The 11,815-nt window shown below is 41.6% G+C and overlaps 1 protein-coding gene across 7 annotated transcripts in view; it reads right to left on the bottom strand.

The window, feature by feature from the left end:
- Window positions 1-11,130, bottom strand: part of prdm16 (PR/SET domain 16) — a 204,314-nt gene extending 193,184 nt beyond the window's left edge. For 6 of the 7 annotated variants that reach the window (XM_023335432.1, XM_023335415.1, XM_023335406.1 and 3 more), the window contains exon 1: window positions 10,833-11,130. In XM_023335432.1, coding sequence (XP_023191200.1) covers window positions 10,833-10,869 — 37 coding nt within the window. In that variant the 5' untranslated portion in view covers window positions 10,870-11,130. The remainder of the gene's footprint in view (window positions 1-10,832) is intronic. The other variant, XM_023335419.1, reaches the window with a different exon arrangement.
- Between the last annotated feature and the right edge of the window lie 685 nt (window positions 11,131-11,815).

Genomic DNA, 11,815 nt, shown 5'->3' on the forward strand with positions numbered 1-11,815 from the left:
GACGCAGAGTGAGATGCCTGTGTTTGCTAGCAAAGCCAGACAGGAGGGTACAGTCATGCCTTGACCCTGTCAGTCCTCTGAGACATCAGAAATTCACTAACATCCCCCAGACAGCAACATAGTGTTGAGCTGCACAGGTATATTCCCAATACAATGCAACTGAGACCGTGAATATGTTTGTTTTAAACATATGATTTTACTTCTTAGTTAGCAGAAGCCTGTAAAAGAACGCCGTCCTGAAGACGAATAAAAGTGCAGAGTTTAGTTTGCCTTTAATGTAATCTAAAGCGATCCAAGCACATGGAGTGAATACGGCAAAACAGCCACCCTTCTACCTTTGACATTATCAAGGGATCTTAAGAGTTTTGCCCTCCTGCAGAGTGGTGGAAAGTGAAGGTCACTGACATTACTTCTACCTATTACCTTTGGAGAAACAGCTGTAAACGGGGAGTCAGTGGTGCCCACTGAGGCTATGTGGCTTTGTGCTGGGGAGCAGCCTGACAGCTTTGGCTGAGCAGGGGCCAGAGGTCAGATGTGGCCATGTGATAAGGCATTAGAAAGCTGCATATAAGGACCCTCAATTGAAGAGTCCTGAAAAATTTCAAACTCTCCCCCCTTTCTCTCCATTTCTCCTCCTTTTCTTTCTTTTCCTCTCTCCTCTCCGGCTCTGGACACAAAATGCCATTTGTTGTCCATCAGTCAGTAGCACAAGGCTCGGGTCGGCCCCGGTGCTGAAAGCTCCATTCACACACCCTCTCACCCAGGGATGTTTTTGCAATTCAATATTTTCACACGCAGGCAGCTTCATCACTGCTTTGGAACCATACACTTGGCAAGATGAGGCTGTGGAGGGGGGGGGCCTCTGGGACAGAGGGGCTTATAGAGGGTTGGGGGTGGTGGTGGGAGGGTCAGCAGAGAAGAATCCTGGTGTCAGGAGAGAACAGGCCCACGCCAGCTAATGGGCCATCTTGAAATGTTTTACCATGACCCTCTCCAACACCTACGCTCACACAAATAAGTGGGCATCCACTCACCAACGGTTACACACACATTCCACTCGACTCATCACTTTACCTCTACTCTGACTCTAGGTTAACAAGTGGGGGCTCGTCTTTCCTCTATCAAAATCTCTGTGCTAATATAGTGACACTCTGCTGCTGAACTGTCTTGCCTGCCTTCTTCTCAAACCATACAACACCTTGCAAGTCCGTGTCTGCTTCCTCTCAGCCTTTGACAAGTTTTCCTTCGGAAGTAATTCATTTATAAGCTTCATCCATCTTGCCTTGTACTCTACCCAGTTCCCCGTCCTTCTCCACAACTTTAGCCCTATTGTGTTACCTTGTCGTCATGATGCAGTTTGTTTTTTAATATTTTCTACCTTCTCTTGGGCCTTTACAGAATCATTTTTAAACAGACTAAGCATGTATTCACACCTGATACATTTGGCCCGTTTTAGCGAATCCTTACTCTGGCCCTTGTGTGGAGGCGTAGCTACACTCAAGCAAACCCTGATGAAAACCAAACAACCACACCGAGACCTACATTTTGAGATGGTCTCGGTTTGCTTCCAAACAAACTTTGACACGGTTCGCTTTTGGTGCGAACACAGACCAGCCTCGATCCAGACCAACTACAGTAAAAGGATGTTTTTTTGGACTTACCGACCCACCTTTGCTTTGTCATCAGTGTTGCCAATACTACTACTGCATGTACTGAAAAGAACTCGTACCTGATCCACCGTTTTCCGTTTAGGGATGCTGCTGCCAGCATTGTGTGGGTCAAGGGTGCAGAAAGTCTCATTCAACTTGCAGCATGCCAATGCCTTTCCAAAGTTAGAAATGTCACATCACAAAATCTGTGTTGTATGATTTGGTCTTGACATTTAAAATGGTACTGCAATTTTACTAACAGCACACATGTGCATGACAGAAATGCAGAATGCCAGACGTCCAAAGTTTTCTATTTTTCCGGGTCTGTGAACTGTTCTGCTTCTATCATTCCTGTTCAAGGGGAACAATGATCGTCACCCATGTAGTGTTGGTTTTTTTTTCATTATAGACACCAACAACACTGAACAAAAAAAAAAGGTCTAAGCCAAACATGAAGCAATCAAAGGACTTTAGTGGTATGAATACACTCTTAATTACATGGGTGGATTCTTCTAGTCAGGTGACTTCTGAAGGTAGCTGATTCAACTAGATTTAATCTCTTTTAAATTTGATATTACTTGCTCCCATATTATATTTAGTTTGTGCTTTGGGTACGAGTCCTTACTGCACATGAGGCACTGCACATTTTACATGACAAAAAATTCTGGCAACCATCAACCAATAAATACTTGCTTTATGTCGATTTTAAACAGAACCAACACAAAGACTACCAGCAAGCATCGAAGAGGAAATGCAAAATCTGCATAATTCCAACCAAAACATGTCAGGTAATTTGTTCCAATTTCACAACTGTTACACCTCAAGATTTGCTTAGCATACAGAGTGGCTGAGGTAAACATGGATGGTGGGGAAGGGGAAGGAGACGGGATGCGGGGGAATTTCTAACATATTTATCCTGTGCGCCACACTCTACTTAATGAAATGAAACCACACCAGTAGTGGCCCTTTGTCTCTGGAGAATTCAGTAATCAACATGCCACCAGTTTTCATTTTGTATGAAAATAAATGGCAGCTGGTGAATATGGGCCTAATTGTGCTGCACCGTAGAGGAGCTAAGAGAGTAGGGGATGGGGGGGATGGAACTTGTAGCAGCACTGTAGCACAGCCAATTTTCATGGACAGCAGTGCTCGAAAGAGGTGGTTGAGTAAGCAGAGGCATTCATCTGGGGGGCTGGAACCCTGCTTCCACTCTCTCCTCCCTGTTCTATCCATCATACTCACAAAGAAAGTTAGCCAAGTATTAAGCAAATAGAGAACCGGTGAGCCCTCTGCACTCACGCCTGGCAGGGTCACTGGATAATGACAGCTCAATTACTGGGAATCTCCTTGTATAGCCTCCTCCCCAATACAATCCCGGCGCACCCGTCCCACCCTGCATGGCAAATTTGTCAAACTTGACCAAAACGACGGGTCTGACAGTGTAATCGCTAACCGTCCCGACCGACATGAAAGAGGTCTTTATCTGGCCAAATCAAAGAACCTGATCTCTGAGAGAAAAGGGTGGAGGAGACGGGTGGGGGGAGAAGAGCGAAATGTCCCAAACAACTCTGAGTGAGACTCTGAGATGTCTCTAATCCGCTTTAATGAGACACCGCTTGCCTATCTTTCGCTTTAACGACGACACACAGACAGTGAGGAGGGATGGAGAGAGGAGAACGAGGAGGGGGTGGGGGGTAGCCAAAGCTTTGAACTGCTAGCTTGATGAAAGGAGGAGCAGTGGAGGGAGTTTAGAGCCATGCTGCCCCTGTACACCACTGTCTGTTTGGGAGGACTGCTAAACCGCCCAGGGGACGGAGCAGTTTGTCCACTTATCATATCTGAACAGGATGAGCCATCATCAGCACGGCCGCTGAGGGACTAAAGATGGACGGTAGTGAGACTGAAGAAATGTGCTGCAGTGACAACTGAGGCACTCAAAACCAAAATAAATCCTTTTCTCAGACTGGGTAATATGTTTCAGTGGATTTTTCAATTGGCTTTTTTGTGTTTGACTATATGCCTTTAACTCATTTAACAAATTCATGTTAAATAAATGAGCTATATCATTTAGGGGCCCTTTCATGGTCAATATGAACATCTTTAGAGGGATTTTTTAAGATTTTCAAAGTGAGATTGTTGTTAAACAGTTAATAGATAATTCTATTAGCTGTTCTTGGCAACTTAAACAAAGAATACATTAAAAGCACAACATGAAGTTTTACAAGTTCAGGAACGCACAAACGCAAAAGCTTATTAGAGATGTAAGAGGGTGGACAAGGGACAAAGTGAGGGGGCTAAAACCAAATAAATCTGGATTAGTACCAGATAAGACTAGTCACAATGTTTAGCAATCCCTCGATTATCACGATGCAATAAACAAAAAAAAAGAAAGGGTGGGGGCAGAGGGGGTCATGAGGGCTGCAAAACAGGCTAATTGGGGACTTGACACATTTGTGCCCTTGTTTTGCAAACAGCCCACAGTGTTTAGCAGCAGGTGGTGTACAATCACAGCAGACACACATAGAGATCATCATTTAGTGTTAATCAGCAAACCCAGAAGCGAAGATGACTGAGCGGAGTCCACTGCACACTGCAAAGTAGCCGGGCAGATCATAATTGGATGAGTAGTCACAGTTGAAAACAAAATGCATTTAACGTCAGAGTAATGGCTTTTTATTTTAGTAACCCTCCCCATCACTCCGCCATGGACCGGTCTTTAATTTTTACTGATCTATTTTTAACAATTCCCCTGTCCCCTATCTGCAGGCTGCTGGCGCAGGCGCATGGGAGATGAAAAACAGGGGGACTGCTATAAAAACAAAACATCAGCGATATTTCTGAAACTCTCCCAGTCGTGTCATACTCTGCACAAACGATGTGATAGGGAGGCTGTTTTATCTTGTTTTTTTTTTTTTCAAACATGGAACATGAGGTCACACTGCAAAGGAGGGAAAACAGCCATATTTGCCAACTGGATAATGCGAGGTCGACGTATCGGTGGAATGAATAGGATTTGGAGCCATGTGCAAGAGCTTAAAGCAGCCATGTTTGTGTGTCAACTCAAAATGTGACAAAGCCGGCATGAGACTCGGCAGGAAACACGGGGGTTCGTGTCGCTGCAAGTTCGTCTGCGTGTGTCCAGGTGCCCACCCATTGCCGTGGCCAAGGTCATGGCTCAGAACGGTGACAGGGCCTCCAACACATTGCACAAAAACAGTGTGAGCGCAGACTCACGCACACATTCAGCCTGAGCCAACAGTGCCAGCTCCTACTGTTTGGATGACATTTACACTCAACCTTTCTAGTTTGTGATTGATTGGGGTTAAATCATACCAATGCACAAAAAATCTGTCACCACCGTGTGCAGATGTGTGTCCATGCATGGTCTGTATGTGTGTGCATGTAGGTGTGTGTGTGGGGTGGAGAATGAGGAAAAGCTAGTCAAGCGTATTCAAGCTTTCAGCGAGACTCAGTAGGCACTGATGGGTCAGTGTGACTTCATAATTTTGTTGAACTTTAACTGACGTCATTTCAGCTTACCTGGTGGATGAAAGGCAAAGTGTTCGTTGGGGTGTGTTTGCGTTTAAAAGGAAACTGTTTCTGATGATTTGATAAATTAAAGCAAAAGAAACTTGAAAGTCAAAATGACATCTACCAGGAGGGAAAATTGGCACTGAAGTTATAAAACACACAAGGTTGGAGTTCACAATAGAATTTGAGGCATTTCCAAACATTCCAAGGCATGTGCTTTACTAGACTGTTTACTTCCTGGTTTTCAAAGTACATTAGGATGGAAACTGTGCAGAACTGTATAGTGAAAAAGAGTTCATAAGAGTTCAAAAACCTCTGGTACAAGTTCAACAGGCACAAGATTCAGCCAAATGTAAAATGACTGTAATATAGATGTTATATCGTACCTAGATTATTAATATATTTCTGATCGATGCAAAACTTTGAAGCAAGAATAAAAACAGTTTAACCTAAATTTTATTTATACTTTTTTGTTTAACGCCTGCTCGATGAAAGCATTTTTTTCTCTATCATTCTTTAGTTTTAAACATTTGGTTAAGAACTTGTTACACTGTTTAGATTACAAGTTATTTCTTAGCACTTCGCTATGACTATGGTCCAGTATTTTAATGGGAAATATGTCTGCATAGTGCAGTGCATATCTTATTTTATAAATGATATAGTCGTCTTTAAAACCCTTTGTAAAGTTTGTCTAATTTCAACAGCCATCAATGATTTTATATGTGCAGTAAAAGCACATTTTCAAAAATAGACAACAAATTTGATAATAAACAGATTCAAATTCACTCGTCCACCATTTTACTGTAGTCGATAAAAATCGGATAAAGATTTGGGACAGACGCTTACCTGGATCAGTGGTTGTATCACTGTGATTCATTAGTTTTCTGCTGGATTTTAAAGTCTCATCTCTGTGAAAGAATATTTGAATTGGCAGGATAACCCTGAAAGAAAATTTGCTAATTGGTATTGTGGAGGAAAAGTGTGACCAATGCATGTCGAAAATGTGTAATTTAAAAATACTACGCACCACACACTAGAATTAGAAACTATAATCCAATCAACAAGTTTCTGTGCTTCAGATTTGGTCATGCAAAATTGTTACAGCTGCACAATGAACAAAAGCAAAGAAAATTGAAAAACACTGCTTGCATGTAGTATCTGCTGGACTTTAATATTTCAGGTGTCAGACAATTTAACTCTGCCTGACAATAATACACTTGATTACTTCAATGTACATCAGTGACCATTAGAAGCTTGGTTGAAATGGGTCTTAGTAACCAAATACAAAAACTCAAGTCAAGTGAAGGATTAACTGTGATGATGAAAAATAAAGTGGATCAAGACAATTATGCATTAATAGCATTTATCATCATCACAGTCAACAGCCTTGAATGTTTTCCTATTACAACCCTGCATGGTCTGGACTGTTGCACTAAGTTAGCCTGCTGAGTTTGTGTTTTTTTTTGTTCTAACAATGTAATGTAAATTTCCCTGAAAAATACTTGGAACAGTTCCACGACCACAGTCATAATAACATGATGCCAACTGTAACATTTGTGATACAAACATTTCTGAGTGTTTAAGAACTTACTGTACATAGTAAGTGCATTCAGTCATCCATTTTCTTCTGCTTATCCGGTATTGCTAAACATATCTTATACAAAATGCATGGGTTTTTAAAACTATTTTGCTATGAGTATATCAGCATCAATTTTGATGCAATGAAAATCAAGTGATGCCTACAATTGCTGTGGCTGTGTGTGTCAACAGATATGCAACAGTCCCAATTCTTGATAGCCATTGTATCAAGCATAACATGGTTAAGCTTTATTCCTCAATCCACTAAAAACACTTAATAATTTGTAAAATTGCAAAAAGGCAGTTACTCAACACAAAAGCTATTCCTGTCAGGTTTGCAGCTAAATTCAACTGATCACGAGAAGAAAACTGGGCTATTATAATTTCAAAAATGAGAAGCTGAAATGGCGGTAATTCCATTAAACTGGAGCAAAGGGAAAAAACACTCTGTCTCAGGTCTAAAACTCCGATTTCACACATATCTGTGGGTTTAAAAATATCTGTATACACTACTCTTGAACAAAATCTCAACAGGAAAAACGTGTAAAAATGACTTATACGAAGGTTAACAATACAATTTCAAAATAAAAGCACAGCAAATATAAAAAAAAAATAAAATAAAATAATACATTTGATGATCCTATCATTTATAGGACCAGGCTCTAATCTGCGAATGTGAAAGGGAGCTGTGTGACACATTACAGCTGCGTGGCAGCGATACATGGGAGACCCTAAACGTTTAGCCAGAAGTTAAACATAGCGACCATTGTTGGTTTTCAAGTGTTATGGGTTGGGTTTTATTACTTCTGTCAAAACATAAGAAGCTGTTGAGCCGGGCCAAGTTCATGACTGGGGAGTATACATTCTAATAATGGGCCTTTAACGCACAGATCACAGGGATATGTGGAAATGTGCAAAGACAGCGCAGAGGTCAGGGAGGTGGGAAGTGGTGGGTAATGTGTGCGTTTCTTCAGCGACCTGAATCAGCAGAGGAGTGAGAAGGATTAAAATAAATAAATAAATGTAGGTCGTCTGAAAACACGCGCCATTACCTTTGTTTTTATTATTATCATTGTAGCTACTGTAAATGCAAAAAAGGGGGAAAAGAAAGAAGGAAAGGTAACAATAATCAATAAAGTGTGTAAGTTGCCTTTTTAAAGAAAATGTCTGTCTCTGCGTGAAGAGCTCGTTTCGTGCTTCCATTTACATTATACTTCTTTTGGCTTCGGCGCAGAGGTTACCGGTCGCGTATTTACAGCAGCGCGAGCATGTGTGCATGCTCTCTGGATGTGTGCGCGTGCGGCTGTTTTGTCCACACACGTGCCCCGAGAAAAAAAAAGAATACTGGGGAAAATAAATCTCCTCTCACTCAAGCGGAAGCCCTTAATTGATCCAAAACCAATTTAAAAGCTACAAATGGGCCCAGAAGAATACCACAATAAAACAGCCGCAAGGTGTTAGATATTTTTTTTCTTCTTCTTCTTTTGACTTCTAACGGTGCACGACCGCACCGCTCACACACAGAAACAAATAAAACTTTAATCTGCCTGAGCAATCAAGATTCGCGAATAGTATGCGTTTTATTATGAAGAAATAAATTAATTAACTTTAAATAAATTAAACTGTTATTCATCAATGTTCGAAAAATGTTGGCTAATTGTTTAAATTGTAAGATGCAAATATAAATCTGAATTAAACTAATCTTCCCATGTTAAGATAACTCAAATTTATTATAAGCAATAACAATTAAATCCCATTAAAATACACAAACAGTTGCAGCTGCACTTTTTAAAAATCCATGCTCGTCATTGTGACAGCATAACACCCCACAGTTCAGTCAGATGATATATCTAATGTGTCTACAGGAGAAATCACTCACGGAGGTTAAAAATAAAATGATAAAACAGCTGGTGGACATTTGCTGTGGGCCTCCTGTACTCGGAGAGGGCAGAAAAAGGAAGAAAAACGAGAAAGAAAAAACAAAACAAAAAAAAAACGAGACGTGCACGTCCGCTGTACGTCATATTCAAAATCTGCGGGCCCGTGTGTTTTGAATGTTTGAGGAGAACAAGATATTTTTCATGCCAGCTGTCTGCTCGTGTTTTCCCTATAGCTGCGGCTGCAACACAACAAGATCCGAGGCCTGCAGAGAGGCTGCCTGCCAGTGCAGCGACGCGACTGCTCCCAAAGCCAGGCATTTGTGTTCATTAGCACCCGGATCAACAGGCTATCAGGGCTGTTTGGAGATCAAGACCAAGTGTAATTACCTCCTGGCAAAAGGACCCCAATTCTCAACGTGTTTGGAGTATTTCATTCAATAAAAGCAGCCTAATTAGAGTTCTGCTTTTTTTGTTCTTTTTTTCCCCTCCACCTTTTCTATCTGCCATTAGGTTTGCACAAGAATCCGATCTCTGCATGGTGAGCCATAAGCCCGATAATTATTATTATTTTTTTCTATTTAATTTCTCCATCTCACAGCAGTAGCACTGTAAAAACAACAAAAATAACAAGAATAAAAGACTAAATATAATTCACCTAAACAGAGTTATTTTAATCTGTGTAATATTTCATTTCACTTTAGCCTAAGTAAAAACATTTTTTTATATACATTTATATTTTCTTATCAATAAAAGCAGTAGTGACGTGTTTAATCCTTGCAAGGCTACAAATAATTATGTGCAAACCGCAAAAAAAAATATAAAATAAAAATATATATATTTTTAAAAAATCATGAGAATCCTTAAATGAAATAAATTAAGTAAAACAACACCGCAAGTGCAGCTGAAATAAACTACTAAAAAATGTAAAAAAGTAAAAATAGCAACAGGCCTTCTTCACAGGTCGAAATGGGGTTGAATTAAACTGTGGCCAAAAATTAAAAAAAAATTTAAAAAAATAAAAATCAGACTGACCCAAAACAGAACACGCCGTTTGAAACAAAGTTAATTCATGCAAGAATAAACATGATTCATGAATCAATGCACCATCAATAAACAAATGTCAAACAATAAACACGCTCCATGCCTGACAACAAAACTGCTCATGTTCAACAGAACAAAAAAAAAAAGAAAAAGGGGGGAAACACGAATACATGAATTTTTCCGTGTGACGCGAACAGCAGTCCGTTCAGCAGCAGCAGCAGCAGCAGCAGCAGCAGCAGCAGCAGCAGCAGCAGCAGCAGCAGCAGCAGCAGCAGCAGCAGCAGCAGCAGCAGCAGCAGCAGCAGCAGCAGTGCATGGGCGCTTGCAGGACGTATTATTGATTGGCATTCCCATGAGAAAGAACCAGTCAGCAGCAGCGGCCCCGGTGGCCCTGGCATTAAAAAAAAAAGGCAAATATCTTCTGCGATTTCAAATGCGCGTGCATTTCAGATCTCGCTTGCTTCTTTCACGTCCAAATTCAAATCTCGGGGTCTCCCAGTCCTTTTTTTTTTCCTTTCTTTTTTTTTTTTTTTTTTCCAAAGGAGCGAAATGAGTCCGTCCAGAGCGGCGTGAGCTGTGAAGGCAGCTCGCAGGAGAGCAGAGCGGTGCCACAGCGCCCACTACATTTCAATTGCACCCAAACCTGGAACGACTCTCCCTATAAAAAAAAAAAGTTACTCTGCGACTCGACAACTTTTTTTTTTCCTTTTTCTGTTTTGCTTTTTTTTTTTTTTTAATTTTGGAGAAAAGGGACAGACTTGCGCCTGTGTTGAAACGACCGACAACAGAACCGAACTGAAACAGGGGAGAAAATACGATATGACCGACGGTGTTTAATTCTGCTTTTATAGAAGAAGTGTGATCAGGTCTAAAGCACCGGCGGCGTTTCTCATCACGCGTGAAACTTTGCGGACGCAGGGATCAGCGAAACCGGGAGCGCAGCATGCAGGGGGAACAAACAGCTAAATAACTGAGACGTAAAGTTATCTGTGGACAAAAGAGTCCCCCATCCTCTTTATTTTTAAAGCTCTATTGCAATTGACAAGGACACTTTGGACCGGGACAAAGCCGGCGGAGTTTTAGAAGCCGGCGGCTGGAAGCGGTAAGAAATAAAAAATCATTTTAAAAACCACAGAAGAAGAAGAAGACCTACTTTTAGCCAGTTTTCTCGCCCTCGCCTTGGATCTCATCTTGTCGGCTTGTAGATTCCTCTCGTCGTCCTCCGTGAGCCCAGAAGCAGCAACAACACTATCTTCATCTCACCAGCATTGTCAGTTTGGACACCTTCGCACATGCGCACAGGCCATTCAATCTGACACCCTCGCCCGGGCCAAAAAACTTTCCAATGTATTCATCATCATCACTTTTTTTTTTTGTCCTATCGTCTCCCCTTTAGATCACTTATCTCTTCCCCTCCTCCTCCTCCTCCTCCTCTTCCTCCTCCTCCTTCTGCTCGCTCTTCACCCGTTCCCCCCGCCGCCACCCCCATGTCATCCCCCTCACTCTTGTCCCCCCCTTCTCACCCATGCAACCCCTCCTGCCCACCCCTCTACCCCATCCGCCCCATTCAGCTCCTGCCAGCAGCGCCGTCCTGGATTTTCTACCCCTTTAAACAGAGGCTGCTTGGTTTTCTGCAGCGCGACGGCGGGACACACAGTGAGGTATGCTGCCGGGGTCAAGGTCGCATTTTAAATACAAAACAAAAACAAACCCTATGTAAAAAATGTTTTACCGTGCAATAAATAGTAGTTATTACAAAGAATATTTCCGTTATTTCGTTTTTATTTTAATGCAATTGTTTTTGTCATAAATTACAACAATTCTCCTCTCTCTCTTTCTTTTTTTTTATTTGAATTTACAGATTTATAGAAACTCGTCGGCTCTGCTGATGCGTCATGGTAGCGTTCGTGCCAAAAAGCGCTCAACTTCCAGGCGTTATTTTTAACTTAATTAATGCACACGTGGGAGAAAAAAAAAGGAGCAAGGCTCGATTGCTGTAACACGCTTCCAGGGTATGATTTGGTCTTGTGAGGAGTATGTTGGAGTGTGTGATTCCCTCTCTCTCTCACTTTCTGTGTGTGTGTGTGTGTGTGTGCGTGTGGGGGTGTGTGTGTATGTGTGTGTAAAACCTTGTTG

This window comes from Xiphophorus maculatus, chromosome 1 (assembly GCF_002775205.1).
Source record: "Xiphophorus maculatus strain JP 163 A chromosome 1, X_maculatus-5.0-male, whole genome shotgun sequence".
Lineage (NCBI taxonomy): Eukaryota > Metazoa > Chordata > Actinopteri > Cyprinodontiformes > Poeciliidae > Xiphophorus > Xiphophorus maculatus.